Source organism: Populus nigra, chromosome 12 (assembly GCF_951802175.1).
Source record: "Populus nigra chromosome 12, ddPopNigr1.1, whole genome shotgun sequence".
Lineage (NCBI taxonomy): Eukaryota > Viridiplantae > Streptophyta > Magnoliopsida > Malpighiales > Salicaceae > Populus > Populus nigra.
Genome location: NC_084863.1, coordinates 2,832,915 through 2,853,100, shown reverse-complemented (window position 1 = coordinate 2,853,100; position 20,186 = coordinate 2,832,915). Strand labels below are relative to the sequence as shown.

General features: G+C 30.6%; 1 protein-coding gene across 1 annotated transcript; it reads left to right on the top strand.

Moving 5' to 3' along the window:
- Positions 1–5,629: 5,629 nt before the first annotated feature.
- LOC133668992 (trihelix transcription factor GTL2-like) lies at positions 5,630–8,445 on the top strand. The gene is made up of 2 exons (XM_062089010.1): positions 5,630–6,253; positions 6,714–8,445. The coding sequence occupies exons 1-2, from the start codon at positions 5,865–5,867 to the stop codon at positions 8,200–8,202; spliced, it is 1,878 nt and encodes a 625-aa protein (XP_061944994.1). The 5' UTR covers positions 5,630–5,864; the 3' UTR covers positions 8,203–8,445.
- The last annotated feature ends 11,741 nt before the right edge of the window (positions 8,446–20,186 follow it).

Below are 20,186 nucleotides of genomic sequence, written 5' to 3'. Positions count from 1 at the left end.
TACTCAGCATAATAATCACTTAAATCACATGGTTAAGGAAAATGTTACCAAAACCAAACCAAATTCATGGATTTTATTAATAAATTAATAAATCAATATAATTTTTTAATTAGATCTTTGAGTATAATGGAACTAGTTTGACTCAATTTAAAATGATTAAAATTAATAATTTAATATTAAATTGATTCATAAATAACATGTTATCTATTATCTTTAAGAGTAATTTGTATATCATCCATCCATCATAAGTGATGGGTCATTCATCATGAATTACATGTTATGTACTTAGAAAAAAAATATAAGCATACTTAAAAGACTCAGGATGGTTCATGACTTTGTTCAAGGCTTGAGTCTGATTGGTTAACAAATAAGAATTCAATTTTATTGATTTTTTTTTAATTTTGTTTTTATTTGTTCTTTTTGTTACAATATTTTGTTCTAATTCTCTTTTTATCAAACATGAAAAATATATCATTTTATTTTTACATAATTTAATTATTTCTACAAATATAAAGGGAGAAGTACACTTCTTCGGTTCCTTGTATTGTTACTATTTTCCCAATAACATATTAACTAAATTCTCAACCAAACTTCCATCCAAATTCCTTGTTTTTTTTACTTATCAAGTGAAGATCTTGAAATCCTAGATATGTGATAGATTAATTCTTGACTAAGGTATAATTAAATTGAAAAAAAGTGATAGCTTGCTCTCATTAATCTACTTCGTGTCTATCTAGATCATGATATTTTTATTTATTTTTATTTTTGTATATATAGAAATTCTCTAAAGATGCTAATGATATATGACCACACCCGTACATGGCAACTCTCCAAAGAGATATTGTTTCATCGGAGCCATATAGTAAGTTTTGTCATTGAAAAGACATCTTTTAGGGAGAAAGGTCACTTTTATGCTTTATAAGTGACTAAGATCTTCATCTCCTTAATGATGATGTATTCACACACCCACATATGATAGGCCTCTAAGAGGTATTGTCCCATCAAAAGCTACATAACAGGTTTTGTTCTTGAAAAAACATCTCTTGAAAAGAGAGATGATTCTTCTGTTATATAAGTTACTAAAACTCTCATCTCCTAGCTGATGGGGGTAGTGACATCATTATAACCCCCCAAACTAGGAGCTTGGGTAGCACAACATGGCTAGCATTCTCATAGACAACGTCAATGATGATGTGAGCCCACACTCGCACAGGATAAGTCTCACTAGAGTCATATAGTGAGTTTTGTCCTTAAAAAGATGTCTTTGGGGGAGAAAGGTGACCATTGCGCCATATAAGCAATTAAGACCATCGTTTCCTAGCCGACGTGGGATGGTTACCTCATCATAGCCTCTTGGGCGAGAGGCTTGGGTAGCGCAACATGGTTGGCATTTCCATAGACGATGTCAATTATGATATATGCCTACACCCGCATGTGGTAGGCCCTTAAGATGTGTTGTCCCTGTAGAGCCATATAATGAGTTTTGTCCTTGAAAAAACATCTTTTAGGGGAAGAGGTGATCCTTATACTATATAAGTGACTAAGGTCATCGTCTCCTAGCCGACGTGGGGCAATGGCATCATCAGGTGCTTGATAGATAGGTTTTATAAGTTAAATATTCTTGCACAATGTATCTTTACAAGCGAACTAAACGTGCGCATGCGCTATGCCGTGAGTCCACATGAATTTTATTATATAAAAAATGATGAGTAAGTGTTGCTGATGTGTTTTAAAGAAAAAAGAAAACTTTACGATTCAAGTTATAACATCGAATGGTCAACTAAACTAGTTTTACTTTAATCAGATGAAAAAAATAAGCAACGATAGTAAATATACAAAATTATATTTTTTTTAAGCAACCACCATAACTTGAAAAAAAACTCTTTTTCAAAAGCAGGAAAGCGATGTTGTTTAGTTTTTAGTCAATTAAATATGAAAAGATAAAATTGAGAAAAAAATAATTAAAAAAAACAATATGAGTCAACTTAAATTAACATGATAGACATTTAACCTTAATAATAAAGGGTGAGCTAGCCTGGTTTAACTCTCTAAACTCGTGTTTCAAGTCATGAAGTCAAGATAATATGATAGAAAAGAAATAAAAGAAAATCACAAAACTATTTTTTTTTAAATCCTAATATTGAGCGATGAAATCAAAAAATAAAATAAGCAAAAAAATAGGATGTCAATCCCTCTTAGCTTTTCAAATTTGTGACCCGGGTTATTAGATCAGAAGCATTATACATGGAAAAATCATGAAGCCCAATCCCCAACAAATCAAACATTAAATGATGAAATCAGGAAAAAAAAGTAATAAAAATAACGAGAATAAAAATTAAAATAAAAAATAAATTAGAGGACAACTATAGTTTTTTTTATTGGAGAGTGAAATTGAAAAGAAAATTAACTTTAACAAAAAGGACAAAAACAAATCAAAAGAATGGGGACTAGATTGAAAAATATAATATATCATAAATTTAAATTGAATGATAAAATTAAAAATTAATAAAACTTTATAAAAAGGCAAAGAAAAAATAAAAATAAAAAGAATAAGTACTGAATTGAAAAAAATAATATATGACAAATTGAGATTAAATGATGAAATTAAAAATAAATTAAACATTTTTAAAAAGGACAAAAACAAAAAATTAAAATCAAAAGGATAAGATTTGAAGTTGAAATACTTACAACAAATAGGACCAAGGTGTAATTCTTAGAAGAAGAGAGAGAAATAGAAAAAAAACAAAATCACACCAGCAACAAACCACTCCATCGTTACCAACATGTACAGTCTGAAATGCACAAGTACCTCCCAAAAGTTGGGCATATCACCCACAATTTTTTCATTTAAATAACAATTAATTATTGTTAAAAGATTAAATTGTCTTTGAAAAACTTGATAATAAAAAAAACTCAGCAAAAAGTCCAAAAGATGCGTAGTTTTTTTTATTTAAAAGATAAACTTATCATTTTATTATATTTAAAAAACAAGAACAAAAAATAAATTAAACTTTTTTAAAAAGAACAAGAACAAAAAATAAAAATCAAAAGGATAAGATTTGAAATTAAAATACTAACAAAAAAAAAACCAAGATGTAATTCCTGGGAGAAAAGAGAGAAATAGAGGAAAACAAAACCACACCAGCAACAAACCACTCCACCGCTGCCAACACGTGCAGTCCAAACTCTCAGGCGTCGAGCATACCTTCCACAACCTTTTTATTTAAATAACAGTTAATTGTTGTTTAAGATTAAATTGCCCTTAAAAAACTTGAAAATAAAAAAAGGTTGAGGGAAAAGACCAAAAGATGCATAGTTTTTTTTATTATTTAAAAGGTAAACTTGTCATTTTATTATCTTTAAAAAATAAAATACATAATTTTTTTTATTGTGCTTAAAAATTGGAAAAAAAGCACTTATATTCCCTGTGAATCTTTTAATGACCAATGAAAATTTAAAAAAAAAACCCAGCACAAAGGCATTTAATTTTATGAGAATGATAAAATGATAATTACACTTCAAGTAGAATATATTATAGATCTACGACTATAGTGACTAGTAAGTGTTTTTTTAGCTTTCCTGTTATATCATTTCCAAACCGATAGATAAATTACACGTGGACGTTTGAGACAACTCATGTATGCCCACAGGATCAAAGAATCCTATTCTTCACAGTTCACATCATTCTTAATTTTGGATTTTACTTGGTGAAAGTTTGTCGTGGCCGCCCGTCATCCTTGTTTCCAATCCATAATATTGTAGATGGACTTGTTAATTTAATAAAATAATTTGTGCTTTAATCTTGATGAAGCCAATAAATACATTAAGAATTTGTTTAGTGTAACTTTTAAATTATGATTTTTAATTTTAAATCGTTATTTAAAAGTTGTTTTTCATCAATAATTTATGATAACATTGAGTTAACATGACCTTGAATTAAAATCATGTTTGATAAAATTGACTCAAAGTAATTAAGTTTTTAAAAATAAATTTAATATAAGTTTAAATCTACCTATTAAAAATTAAATTTTTTACTCAATTTTAAACCAAACATACTTGTAACTATTTCTTGAGTTAAATATTAGAAAATAACTAAATTAATTTATAAAAATCACATTAAATATAATATAAATTTTTAAAAGATAATTAAAGTGCATAAAAAATAAGTTAAAAATGGCATGTTAGACTATGTTTGGTTGAGTACTAAAATTGATATTGTTTTAAAGCCAAAGCAAAGACTGCGACTGCATAGCCCAATGCTTGGGGAGCCATGCAAATACAATAATTCAAAAGCAGAGGAAAAGAGAAAAGTCAAACTCAAAACCCATTAGTCTTTCTTGCACTTTCAAAACGCCAGTGATGCACAGTTCTAGCCAAAGCATTCTCTTTTGGAAAATGAAGGAAATAAATTGACATTATTAATTATGGTAGAAATATCCGAAGCACCCATCATTTCATACTTCATTTAATTTAATTAAAATGAAGTATGTTGATTGATGATTCATATATTAAAATTGATGTGATTTTCATTTCATTTTTTTATATTATATAAAACATACCGATAATCAATACCTGTATCTTAATTTAAATAAATAAAGCTTGGAGTGATGGGTATTTAATTCTGAGCACCGGATATTCTTTCATTTATAGCAGAATTATAATTTTTAATTTTCTAGAAAAGAATTCCCCATGAAGTTGAGAAAATTTTATGGTGTCAGAGAATAATTAGTATCATCTTATTAGTTATTTTTTAGATTTATCTTAAAAAAACACAAAAAAATAAAAAATAAAACTCATAATTTACTAAAATAAATAAAATAAAAATAAAAACATCTTCATCTATACAATAATGATTCAGGAATCAAGTGAGTTGGATGGAAACGAAGCAGAAGCCCAGCATTTGATTCTTTCAACAGTAAAAAGCAAAGAAAGCCCAGTTGAGGACAAGGACAGGTGGAGTATGGACACGGTTTGCGCTCTGGACCCAAAGACTGAAATCAAGCGAGCTGGCTGCTGCCCTACAGCTTTTATTTCTGGACATGGAAGATTTCTAAGACCTCAGCAGCCTTTATTCTGAAGGGACTTCTTGCTTTTTATTGTTTTCAGGAGCATGAATGTGATGAGAAGACAAATTATTAAAACAACTCGGCCTCACAAGATAGAAATGTCCATGTTTTAACACTATAAAATCTCCATTAAAAGAAAATTTAAAACCCGGCAGGGAAGAATCTGGTCAATATCTCTCGAAAGATTTTCTATTACCTCACTCATTGATTCAAAACTTGATGAAACTCTTCAATAATTCATGGAATTACAGAGCAGTCTTCAAACTGTGAATACCCCCATGAATACACCAATTTATCCCAAAAATAGAAGGGCTGGCCTCACTAAAGCTGTGCAAATGCTGCTGTAGCCTTCAGTACCATGTGAAAATACCCCATGGCTTCCTTCCTTAAATAATTTGGTCCCAGTCTCTGCATGTTTTCACGTGTCCTGCCATCCCCTTGCCGCTAATTACACCATCATGAGCATCAGCTACTGCATAGGATTCTGAAAGACCTAAAGATACAATAATAAGTATCGTTGTCTCGCCTACCACCCCCATTCTCAGCTATGGCTATGTATTGCACTTTCCTACTCCAAACACAATGTGCCATTTTCTCTCGTAGGATAGCGAGTTCACTTTCCTCCTAAAGGGTGTGGTGGGCTATCTATAGCCTTCCATGATATGACAAAGTCCTTGATAAATGAGAGAGAGAAAACTAGTTTTTGTAGTGTTGTGAATACCATTTTCAATTTTTCCAATTTACAGCGATAGAGTTGAGTAAAGAAGGGTAGAGAGAACACAAGCACAAAGCACAAAAATGTTTGAAGGAGTCCCAGAACAATTCCATCAATTCATAGCTTCAAGAACAACATCACTCCCCCCACCTGGTCTCTCTTTTCCTCTTCTCCAGGGATCCTCTAATACTACCAACTTCCCTAGTTTTTATCCTTACACTACCTCTTCTCAACAAGTACCGCTACAGCCAAACCTTCTGCACCCAATATTGCACCAAGGTGCACCCACTAACAAAGATGGTGAGAAACAAGAGAATAACTTGGTGGCTATGAATATGGAACAGTTTGAAAGAGAAAGATCAATGCCGGAATTGGTCAATCCGTGGTCTAATGATGAAGTGCTTGCACTGTTGAGGATCAGATCTAGCATGGAGACCTGGTTTCCTGAATTCACCTGGGAACATGTATCCAGGTAAAGACAATACATATATATACATCAAGATTTTGATGTTTTTGCTTATGTTTCTTCTATTTTCTCTCTTTTCTTTGAGTCACAAATTAAACACTTGGCGTGGTTTTAGTACAAGCATTTTGTTATTGAAGTTAACTAGCTAGTTAGATATTTGGTCGAATTAAGTGAATCTTTACCAAGAGTACTTGAAGATGTGATCATGATCAATCGAAGCTATGCTATAGATAAGTTCTTTCTTCAAGTATATGATCAGTATATATCTTGTGTGGGGATTTCGAATCTCATTACACACACACACCCACACACTTAATTATTGAGAGAAGGAGAGAAAGGTGTACAGTATTTAAAGAAGAACTTGTTTGTATATTATACAATTGGGAATAATAATTAATGGAAAGAAGAAAATAAATGCTAATGATATACAGGTTGTTTTGGTTTTACACGTTTATGATGGGTACAGGAAGCTTGCAGAGACTGGTTTCAAAAGGAGTGCTGAGAAGTGCAAGGAGAAATTTGAAGAAGAGAGCAGATACTTCAATAGCAACATTAGTTACAACAAGAATTACAGGGCTAGCTTTAGTGAGTTAGAAGAGATTTATCATGGAGATCAAAACCCTCACCAAGAAGTTACAGCTGGAGAAAAGAACAAAAAGATAGACAAGCCAGGTACTGAAGATGAAGAACAAGACAAGATGAGACAGAACCTGGAAGAAGAAACGAGAATTGATCAAACGGTAGGAAACCAAACTGATCAAGATAATAATGGGAAATTAGCACTGGTTGAAAAATCAAAGAGCAATAAAAGAAAAAGGGAGAAGAAGTTTGAGATGTTCAAGCGTCTTTGTGAAGATATTGTGAACACCATGATGGCTCAACAAGAAGAGATGCATAATAAACTTCTTGAAGATATGGTTAAGAGAGATGAAGAGAAGGTTGCAAAAGAAGAAGCACGGAAGAAGCTAGAAATGGATAGGATCAACAAGGAACTTGAGCTTAGGGCACATGAACAAGCTCTTGCAAATGATAGACAAGCTACGTTAATCAGGTTCTTGAAAAAATTCACATCAAGTGACTCTTCTGTTGAAATTCTTGGAGAGAAAACTGCCCCTGATCCTGTTAATGTACCAAACTCTTCAAATGCTTCCAGTTCATCTTCCTTGGTGCTGGCACAAAACCCTAATCCAGTTAGTCAGACCAGTAACGAAAGCCAACTGAAAACAGCTACATCATCCGCTACAGCTTTAGACCATCAAAAGTCCACCTCCATTCTAGCCAAAACCAATACTTCATGGACAGAAAATCAAGAACCGCAAAACCCTACCTCAACTCTTGCCCCAAACATTCCACAAGTGCCGACGAATTCATCTACACTAGCAGTACCTGCAGCCCCCCAAAACCCTAATTTTCTCAATTCTCACAGCAGCACATTAGGACCACCAAACACGTTGCCAAGTCATAATAAAGTGCAAGCAAAGTCTACATATAAAGATGACATTGGCAAGAGATGGCCAAGAGATGAGGTGTTAGCTTTGATAAACCTAAGGTGCAGTCTCTACAACAACAATGAAGACAAAGAAGGATCAGCAAGGGCTCCACTATGGGAAAGAATCTCACAAGGGATGTTGGAATCGGGTTACAAGAGGAGTGCAAAGAGATGCAAGGAAAAATGGGAGAACATAAACAAGTACTTCAGAAAAACCAAGGATGTTAACAAGAAGAGGTCCATCGATTCAAGGACATGTCCTTACTTTCACCAATTAAGCACCTTGTACAACCAGGGAACACTCGTAGCACCGGACAACCGCTCGGCTTCCCCGGAAAACCGGTCAAGCTTACCAGAAACCAGGGATAGCAGTTCATCTCAAAATGGGACTAGTAATTCAACATTGCATGTTGGTGATGGTGAGAAAAATATGGTTCAGGTACCACCTTTGGATTTTGAATTCTAATTGTGCTTCTCTACGTGGTAATGGCAGTAATAACACATAGGACTATAATAATATTTAAGTGGATATGTTTTAAATTTTGTAAACAATAGATAGTATCTTGTATTTGACATTGTTTCGATGTATTTTGGAGGAGAGACATGTATGAATATTTGTATTTTAGTGGGCACCGACAATTTGAGAGGGAAAAAAAAAATTTGAGGACTGAATTTCTTGTTTCTTCAGATATAAAATAATTGTTCTATATATATATATAAATAATTTTCAATTTAATTTCTGCACTAAATTTTAAGTTTTAGAAGTTTGTTTTCCTTATATGGCATTTGTCCTGGCCTTTTCGATATTCTTGCCAAATAAACCAAAACAATTTGCAAAGCTTTAGTCAGTCGAAAAGGAAAGCGCGAATCATTACTTTTTCGAACCCAACTGGAATATTCAAAGATATATGCATGGATATTGTGTTTATAATTTCTATTTTCACTTGAAAAAAATAATTAGAATGTCCAATTAATTAATTGCGTGTGGATAGCAACATATAATTGCTGACGTTTAATCAAGTTCATTGTGGTGAAAAGCTATTAAATCTGAACTATATATTCCCAGGCTTTAAAATAATTATTTATTTTTTTAATATGCAATTAAATAATTATGAACATCATTAAATTGACCACTATATATAGAGTATTTTTTATATCCTTAAAATCCAACGTGATTAGGATCCAATTGGAGAGCATTGCATCTTTTATATATGTTTGCATGTATTTGAAAGAAATTTTATTAATAAATAATATAAAAATCATTCTTAGAACTATGAATTAATTAATAACATTATTTAATTTTTGGAATCTTGGTTAGGATTTCAAGATTTGATGGAGCACAAGTGTATCCTAAACATTAATTAAGATCCTGACAAAAGTTTGTAACAGAATGTTTTTCTGATTAAAAGTTTATTAACTTGTATTTTTTAAAGTGTTTTTATTTAAAAATATTTTAAAAATGTTTTTTTATTTTTTAAAATCTATTTTTAATACAAGCATATTAAAATCATTTAAAAATACAAAAAATTAATTTAAAATAAAAAAAATTAATTTTTTAAAAATATTTTTAAAACACAAAAATTATAAATGACCGTGCTGTAATATGATATTTGTTTTTTTTTGAAATGCAATTTATGATGCAGACACAGCTGCTACTAAACTCCAAAAAAACTTACAGCGACAACACAGAAACAGGACACAATGATTCAGTTTGTGTAATGGGACCTACCACATGACCACCTTATCAGATATGACATTTGCAGAGATGTGGATGTCTATGGTGAATGTCTCCAAAAACTTTGAAAAAAATAAAAATAAATAATAATAATAATAATAATCATCTTCTTTCCTCTGTCTCCGTTAACACCAAGCCCACTCGTGGGTTCTCTCTGTAGCAGGGGAACGCGGTTGGCCTGCTGTGCTTCCAAAAATCTTGGTTTTTTTTAAATAAATTAATTTTTTTAATGTTTTTTTATTGTTTTGATGTGAGAAATTTTTTATTATATGTTGTGTTCGTGGATTTACCTGCAGCGCGTCACATGTGAAGATGGTGGTGTCGCTGCAGGCATGTACTGTTTCGCCAGCCATGAAAATGCAGGGACAGAGCTTGAGCTGTTCTGATATACAGACAAATCACTGAGTTTGGACCCGTTTACCAGTGAATCATTTTATGGGTCCCTGCTAGATCGGACGGTTCATAATGGCTGACCTGGATTGTTCAAGTCAACACGATCAAGTGATCTCATCTGGTTGACTTGGGTGGGTGTGTGTGCACCTTTTAAGCTGGGTAACTCGGAGAGTGATATTAAAGATTTGACTTTTGTCTTCTTCTTGTTAAAGAAGGTTTTGACTTGCCCACTATTGGGTGCTTTCACTTCAGGGCACGCATTGAGATGATAACAAATATTTGTTTGGATTTTTATCGTATTTATATAGATTTAAACAGGTCAAGTATTTTTATTTTTTTATAAAAAAACTATATATATAGTTTTTTTAATGTATTTTTATAGTTTAAAAATCTAAATTTAAATTAAAAATATTATACATACATGTAATTAAATAAATTAAAAACTATATATGCGAATAAATAAATAAATAAAACATTAATAATAACTAAAAATAAAACTTGAAAAATCAAAAGAAAAATGTAGATCAAAATATTTAATTTTAAAAGATAAGGCATTCACCAAGTTATGTTTGCTAAATTTATTTACTAAAATAATTTTTTATTTAAGTAAGCAATCATAGAAATAGAGATACAAAATGGACTTCGAGCTTAAACCCATGGGCATGTTGGCTTAGCATGGATCTACTTGGATCTCGTCTAGATTTATTGTAAAATAATATTTTACTTTATAAAAAATTATTTTTTTACCAACAGAAAATTAAACTTTAGCTTGGTCCATAAATAATTATTTATCCCAGCAAGTTGGTTTGTCTAGGTCATGGAAGGAAGAATCTTATCAACTTTTTCATAACTCTTTCAACAATACATATATAAATTTTTTAGTTTAAAAGTCATATGATTTAATTCCTAAATCCTTCATGATTAATTCTGGTTTATCGTGGATAATCAAAACTATTAGTGGGGAAGCTCATCAATTTTTAGTTCATAAAATTATTTATAAAATGGGGTTGAAAAAGAGTGTTGGGGGTTGATTAATTTTGTATTACTTTGATAAAATTTGATACTTTTCTTCATCTAATTTTCCAGAATTTCTTTTCTGGATTTAAAACCTCATTTCCTCTTAGAATCTCCTCCTAATAAAGAACTTAGATTTAGTCATTGTAGATAAATAATTTCGTATTATTTTCTAGATTTGTTGAACCTTATTTAGACATGTACCTAGACAAAGTAATGGTATTGAAATCCTGAGAAATGAATAATAAAACTTGATTAATTTTAAAGTGACTCAACAAATAAGTAATTTTAATAATAATAATAATAATTTGCCTCTAATATAAAGATAAGGAAAAAAAACAATGGTTGATGTTTGTAGGCCTTGAGAGAGCATTGTATTGAAAGCTGAATATTTGAGCCAAACCATAAAAGTTCATCTCATCAAAAGGAGAAAAACCATTTTAGAGTCTGAGACCGTAGCCTAGCTTGGTGTAGGTAAAAAAGAAAATTTCCAAAAAAAAACTATGTTAATCTATTTAGTTTAGACAAAAGTAAGTTGTTTATGTCAAATTTCAAAATTAAGAGATTCATAAAATTAAATCTTATATAATTAAAAAAATAGCATATTATTATTTTGTTAGACATCAAACTTGGTTTTCTTTATAATTATCGAAATCAAATTTAGAAAACCAAGAGGTCTGATATAAAAATGTCCATGTATATTTGACATAATTAACAAAAATACTAAGCTGTCTAAGAGGGTTCTACTAGGCTAAATGTATCGTGCCCCTTCACATTTAACTATGAATTCACACACTGATTTATTTTTTGTTTTTCATTATAAAACTATTATTTTCAACGATTTTCCCTTTTATGACTAAAATGAAGGCTAATAATTTCTGATTTGTTGATGAAGGCATGATTGGAAGTTAGAGGATTAAAATAAAATAAAAAAGCAAAGAAACGAGGTGACTTTCTCAAAATTGGTGTAAAAAGTTATCCTTGGTCCTCCTACTTTCCTATTGATAGAATTTTGGACCTTATTATTTTTAAAAATTCAATCTTGGTTCAAAAGTTCATTTTTATTATTTTTTAGTTTCTAAATTGAGAGAGGAGAGAATATGTCACCAGATTTTTGTGGTAGAGAGAAAAAATATTAGTTGACACTAATTTCGACCATTAAAATAATCGATTTTAATAATAACATGTCCCATTAAATGAGATGAATTTCATTGAGTTGTTTTTTCACCTTAAAATTATCTAAGAGTAGATATGAGATTGAAAATTTTTAGGTTTCAATTTAATTTTTATTTTTGGACCAATCGGTTTCTAAATTGATTAAGGGCATAAATGGGTTCCATAGGTCTTTGGGTTTTTTTTAAGGGTTTTTGGATCAAGAAATAGTTGACAACTAGGCTTTTTTGTTGTTGTAAAACAGCCTTAGCTTTATTTTCTAGCGATCTCCTTGTTGCTAGACTTTGAGTTGTAAACAACGCGTCGTTTACGGTTTTTTTTTTTAAAAAAATATTAGGTAAATAACATGTTATTTACCTAATTTACTAAAAAAAACAATTAAGCTAAGATACACAAGCCTAAACTGAATGACCCATATACTTAAGCCTTTTATTTTAGGCCTTGGCTAGGAGGCCTAAACATATGGCTTTTTTATTTGTATTTAATGCATTTTCTCCTTGGATTTTTTTAAAAAAACTTTCTTTTTTTTTATTTAAAAGTCTTTTTTTATACGTGACTTTAAATAAAAATTGAATCTTGTTATTGAACTTAAGAAAATTTAAGCATGCCTTTATTATTTCAGTACAACATGCCTAACCTATTTTTTTTTTATTTTTTCATAAAAAAATTATTATTTGATATAAAAAAGGTCTCATAGGCATAATTATCATATAATTAAATGAAATATGATTTCATTGATACAAACTTATTAAATCTAGTGCGATGCATAATCTAGATTGTAGATTTGTTAGATTAATACTAGTTCATTCAAGTTTTTTGTTTTATTTTTAATTAAATATATCCTTTATCAATTTCATCATTTAATATTGACTTGATTGATAATTAAATTTCATAATTTATTTTAATTTGATTTTGGGGTTATTGTGGTTTCATGAAACAGGTGGCGAGTTTGACTGGTTAATCCAAGTTAACCAAAATTGATCGATTATGTTGTCCTTTCAATATTTTAAAAGAAATTATTTCAATATATTATCATTTTAATATTTTTTTTAAAAAATTAGCATGCATTATATTTTGAATTCATGATTAAATGCTTTTTAATAACAAGTTAATAATGTCTAGATATTTAGTTTTGTGTGTGGATAAAAAATAATAACTCTTGGTATAGCACAAAGGGACTGTCTAGTAATTTTTATGCTTCATGGATGGGCTATAGACAAACTTTGGGGGTGAAGTTTAATCCATGCTATTTGAGTTTGTACATGCGTGGGTTAAGGTGAAACAAAGTTATTAAATACGGCTACATTCATAATTTCTTAGGAATATGGTTCACTGGTTAGATGTGAATTTAAAATAATATTTTTTTTATTTTTTTTTAAAAGTTAAAAATAATATTATTTTTAAAAAATAAAATAAAAATCAAACTAAATTTTAATAAAATCAATAATTAACCTATTAGTTGATCAACTAGGTTAATTATCATCTAATTTAATTTAAAACTTAACCTAAATTCGGAATTATATGACATATCATCAAGTTGACATGCTAGACCGGTTTAATAATATTGAACTCATTTTAATTTCTCAAATTTTAGTCTTGCAAGATTCTCCATGATATGTCTCGAACTACTTGTGACATTCTAATCATCAAACGAACTACCCTTTTTCAAGATGACCATATAATACAACTTGTAGAGGAGAAGGAGAGGCATGTACGTATATCCTCCTGTTAGGTAATGGGGTTTCACATATTTTCACTGAAAATATAATATTGCCACAAGGAACCAGCTTTTTCAAGTTAACTAAAGGATCCAATCTGTGAAAATATATAGCTTTGGGAATATATTTATTATTTCTGAAATCTGCACCGTTTTAGATACGTATCCAAGTCAGGTTTTCACATGAAGTCTGTACTTTTAGGTTTCTTGTTTGTAATTGAATTGTCTCTGTGACGCCATGAAAGCGAAGCACCGCAAATCTGCAACAGAATCTATTCTTTTTCCTACAAAGATAATTTGCCTTTCCAGACTTTCGGTCTAACGTGTTCAAGAAAAACCCAGTTTGGAATTAGGACAAAATCAAGAAAAGTACTACAATCCTATAACATCGTCAACTAACATAAATAAAGTTGGGAACTTGAAACAAATATGGATCTTGAAATGGATTGATTGATTGAATCACAAAAGAGTCCAAATACACATCTTCAAAATGGATCTTGAGGTTTCTCTGCAGACTTTGCAATATCTCTAGACTGGTGGATAGCTGTGTGTTAGTTTTTCGAATTGAATTTATGAGTGCTAATCAGATGTTGAGATCAAAATTTATGATCATGGTTTATTGACGCTTACAATTTACAAACCTTCCTGAATTTTTTCTATCTGACTAATTGATCTTTATACTCTGTGACCATCTATTTCATGTCGTTATGCAAGGTCCCATTGCTTCAATGCCTGGCTATGTTGAAAATACTAAAAACTCCCAAGTATTCAACTTTTCAAGCTCCTTTTTCTGTTTCTACTCTGGGTTCATTCATTGTAATCAGAAAGAGTCTCTGCACCTTCAGTGTTCATGCACATTAATCACAGCTTGCGTAGATCAAAGATATATACATACTGTCGTTGCAACAACCATGACAACTGCATCCAGTTAATTATGATCACCAAAAACTTTGGTTCTAGAGGTTTATTTATCCAATATATATTGGCAGGGTGATTTTTATATAGTTGGATTGGAGAAAGAATAATTACCATAATTTTTTTTTTTCTGCATTGAGCTGCCATCAAGAATTTGCCCAACATGCCAGCCATATGCATCAAAGTCCCGCTACACATCTGATTTGCCCCTTATGATGTATTTAACGTGTGAGTCATGTATATGATGTGCATGCCTTCAAGAATTTAAGTTTTGACAGGCACAAAAATATTTGATCCCATCCACTAATGGAAATAAAGTTGTTCTGTGTGCTATTCTATACAGAGAATTTCCATTTTTTTTTCTTTTGACAATTGAAAGGCGCACATGTTTACTTTATGAGTAGAACATTAATTTGGTAGATTTTCTTTTGATATTGTTCTTATCCAAAATTTCCTTTACAGTGACAATCCGGTATTTGAATGAAAAACATCAAATTAAAAGAAATTATGAAAAAATATCTTTTTAATAGAAAAACATTCTGCATCGTAGTGTCCGTTGTGGCTACCACTGTATTTAGGTTAGGATTCGAAGCTAACATTACTGTTCATTCGATGCCATGTAGGTTCGAGGTGAAACCTATCAAAATCAATTTCTGCCAAAAGTCTTCGACGTTTCACCTTTCAATTATGCAGGTCTTTTTTCCTCTCTTCCAACCACAGTTTGACCCTTTGATTCTATGAGCCATCTGCTATAGTAAGAACATCAACTTGACAACTTGAGTGGTGTTTAAGGACCGAGTCATGTGAGTTTGGACTTTTGTTGAGGGTGGCACCCTCTGAATCTTCCATATCCCTCTTATATTTATATCTTTATCTGATTTTAGACATTTTCCGTACCATTTCACCATGTTCTCCTGCAGTATCTCACCAAAAAACCTTCGTTACCCCCCAAATCCCCTTAAGGAAAAAACAAAAAGAGAGAAAATATTTACACAAAGACTTCCTCTGTCAGAATTTTTTCTTTGTATTTTTGGTCCTCTTTTATCATTACAAAGGTTATCGAGAGGGTTTTGTTTTTTTCAATTGTATAACTCAACTTTGTGAATGGAAAAAAAAAACCATGCTATCATCAAAACCAATTTGCACACGTTTGAAAATGTAATCCTGACATCTCACCTTTTAACACTCTTCTATAATTGGACTCAATTTTAGTAGAAGAAAATGAAATCCACAATCGACGTGTGCCCAACCCACGGTGCTAGAGCATGCCCTAAACCATAATCGTGCTTGCCAATACATTGAAAAGCCACCATTATCCTTCCTTTAGTTAAGAACACGACTCTTCCAGCCATTCTATTTCATGCTTCCCTTCAAGCATCCAAAGCTTCAATTCTTTATTGTTCTAATTTAGACGTGGTTTACCTTTTGGATTGCCTCAAAGTCAAAGGAGGCGTGTGTGCAATGATCATCACCATGGTTAGTTTGTGGAGATAACACTCCATTGAGTAAGATCACATAAAGGTTGGATTAATTTTTATCACACTTCATGGGTGATGATCCATCATCTTTTATGTTAGTTGGTTGAGCCTGAACATTTTCTTTTGTTGTAGATGAAGATGTGACACCCTTTTGTGTAGTTACTCAGGGGAGCCACGCATCCCAATCAATGGGCGGGTTCCCTTTACATGGCATGGAACAATGATGAGAAAGGTCATATTTTGGTGTGTTCTTCAACTTTTCTCTAGCTAGTAGTTATATCTTCAACCATAAAGGGAAAAGGTCAAGCCCCAGTGAGCTTAATGTGAGATCAAAGTACCTGCCACAAATGTAGCTCCATTTCTTTATCAAGTATTAGTAGGTTTTGTCGATTCTTAGAAACACAGGCAAGCAACCAGCATTGAAGATACTTTACCTGTGGATAGAGGGGAAATTAGAGACGAAATAAGTCACCGAAATTTAAAAAAGTTTGGATTTAATTGCACCATTATGCATTAATGGGTAATTGGGTTTTTCCCTTCATATCTTTAAGAAATCTCTCGATCAACTCTTGGTCCTTCACTACTGTATATGAAGATAGCTGTGAGTGCTTATTGAATTGATCAATCTATAAATGACAGTACAATTAATTGATTAATTTATAGCACACAAGTGGAAGATTTCTATTAATATTAATCTGTGTCAACTACACAGCTAATATATGTTTGATGATTATAGTCACAAATGTAGTTGCTTGGTAGGACGCGATCACATTTTTTTCTAACTTATTAAAGGGTTCATATTGAATTGCTTAATATATAAACTTCCATAAATGGACACATTTTTTTTCTTTTTATATTTTTTTAATTACTCCCCATCTTAGTATTTGTGAATCTAAATTATTTGGTTAGAAAATCTCAAATTTCAATATTAAATTCCCTTTAAATTATAAAAAAGATAAATTTTTGTATTAAAACATGAGGTTAGTAAATGCAATTAGGTTCTTAAACTCAGTTTAACAATATGGGCGAAACTATATTTCAAACACATGAAAAGCATCATAAGTGAAATGCAGTTTAAACCACTTAGTGTGAGTTTTATGCTTAGAATATAATATTTTTTAAAAGTATTTATCAATTAAAAATATATTAAAATGATTTTTATATATATATATATTTAATTATTGATATCAATACATCAAAACTAAAAAGAAATATTTTAAAAATATCAATTTAATATATATTTTAAATAGAAAATAATTTTAAAAGGAGATGTAAAATACCTGTCCATAAATTTTCACAACTCAATCATGTTTGATGAAATCATCAAGTATTTGATCTTTTTGGAAATCTTTCTGTAACTCACTGGGCCGAATGCTGAACCGACACATAATGAAACATGCACTTGGTTTGATGGGGAAGAGTCAAATGTGGTAGACATGAAGGTGGGGTGGAAGCCAGCAGCATTTGCTTCCGGGGACCATGGTATTGCATGTGATCCAGAGTTAAAAAGGTGGGCACATTGGTTAGATTTCGGTGCAACCATCCACTTGAAGAAGAAGAAGAGTAAAGAAGGCCTCTTCTTTCACGTCGGCATTGAACTGGGGAGGGACTCCATGCATCTGCTATTTCCTATTTGCTATTCTATTAACAGATTAATATAATTTATTTTTTTTGGATAATGATTAATAGAATTTATTCTTATTATTAATTAAGTTATGCCTCTCATTTTGTTTTATTTTATATAAAAGAGAAACTTTTCTATATACAGGCAATCTCATTTTCTGCAGATTATTACAAGAATGTGCGTGTCTACTTATTCATGTTTCCTCTGCAATTTTCATTTTCTACAGATTTTTTAATCAGGTTTCATTTATTCTTTTGAGATTGTTGATATTTGGCCTAGTAGATTTATATAAAAAAAATATTCTTTCCAAGAATCTCATCTAAGATCGAAACAACTTTTTTTAGTTTTTACCTTCTTTCTTTCAAAATAGTAACCAAATAAAAGGTAATACCTCGTATCTCTCGGGTTCAGTTAAATATTAATATATAAAGATTTAGCGAGTTATCAAACTCATAATCTCTAGGTTCAGCTCAAAGTCGAGCCCTGACATGTAAGGATCTGATAAACTGTCAAACTTATTATTTTTATGCTTTGCTAAGTACCGAGCTCAAATATATATAAATTTAGTAAACTGTCAGATCCATCATCTCCAAACACATGTTCTTTTTCATTTTAAAGAATCTTAAGTTTCATGATTAGACCACGAGTTAAAAATATTTTATACCTATACAAGTTAAATATATTTTATTCTGATAAATTAAAGTTATTTTACTTACATTTTAACTTATCTTTTCAGGAAGAGATAAGCCTTGTGGAGCTATAAAAAAAACTATAATATTTTTCTGCTTTTTATTGTATTAGAATTATTTTCTAAAATATTAGTGTAATTTTTTTAAAATAATATTTATTTAAATATTGGTCTTTAAATTCATAGAAGATGTCTTAGATATTATCTATTAACCACCTTAATTAAAAATTAGCCTTCCAGCTCATTAGATTCATTGTAACCTCAACAAGATCAAATACACAAACCGTAAAAGAGCAGGTGAATTATTAAAAAATTTAAAATAATAAAATTGCATCAAGTTATTCTCAAACAGCTTATTCTCCAAGAAGTTTGTGACTTCGAGAATCTTTTTGCCCTCGTTGAAGAAAGGAAACTATCAATTTCCACAGTAATTAATACCTTCATCCATCACCAATGTTTTTAAACCGGTATATCCTTATAGATCAATAGTTGATCCGGCCAAAATAAGTTTAGTTTTTTTTTTGTTTTTTTTATTTTAAAACTATATTATTTTAAATTGTCCCAAGTTAATATAATTAACATGTAATTTGGATATTGAACCAAATAGAAATAGAGTTTATTTAATAATATAGCTAGATGTAATTAAAACGGTATTATATTTTAATTATAACTTTAAAAATATTTGGTTAATTAAAAAATTATAGTTTTGCACGATCCACCTAAAAACTCTCGATTGAAAATTAATTACTATAACACTATAATTTATAAATTATGTTTGGTAATATGATGAAAAATATTTTTTAATTGAAAATGATATTTTTAATATTAATATATCAAAACTATATAAAAAACATATAAATAATTTTAATTTGATACTTTTTAAAATTAAAAATAATTTAAAAACCCTTTTAGAAACTAGCATAATATTAAACAAACAAATATTATTTTTTTAAAATTTATTTTTCAAATCACAATCTAGTATAATAATATCCTATTACAATTCAATAGTATTTTTTTAAAAAGCCTTGAATTTTCTAAGCTTTACACGATATATTTTAAAATAAAAATAATTTAAAAAATAACTTTTATCTTATCGTCTCACCAACCAGATTCCTGACGTACAGTAATCTTGACCATGACAGGCGGTGTACTGAACCAGTGGGCAGAAGGTGGAATTTAAAAGAAGAAGAAGGGTATTTTGGTCATTTAAGAAGAATAAAAAGCGCCGGATAATTAGCCTCGTGATTGGAGATAGGGCTGTGGGATCCACTCCTGTTTCCTCCGGTTGGTCTTCTTCCCTTCACGAATCAATCTCAAGCAGTTACCACCAAAATCTAAACTAAGCACGACGCCACACTGTATTGTAATTATATATAAAAAAATGAAAATCTTGTAATTATGAAAAGAGCCCAAGAAAGCTGACAAATTAACTGACAGTCCCTCACCTTGAGTCTCATTTCTTTTCAGTCTTTTTGACTCATTATGTTTTAGCCCATGACCCCTTCTCCCTCCTTCCTTCACTCCTTTTCATGACACTAACTCCTCTAGAAAGCAAGAAAATAACCCATCAATCTTGACTTGTCATTCCTCACCCTCTATAATTCTGATTAATTAGAATCTCTTAATTAATATTCCCAACTCTATCTAATACATAGTTGATAATCTAGTATATTGCCTAGTTTTCTATTTTTGTTTGCTCTAAATTTATGATTT

Excerpts from the sequence above, each read along its gene's own strand:
- LOC133668992 (XM_062089010.1), top strand. The coding sequence starts at position 5,865 with ATGTTTGAAGGAGTCCCAGAACAATTCCATCAATTCATAGCTTCAAGA. Across the intron at positions 6,254-6,713 it reads ACCTGGGAACATGTATCCAG|GAAGCTTGCAGAGACTGGTT; the intron begins GTAAAGACAATA and ends TGATGGGTACAG.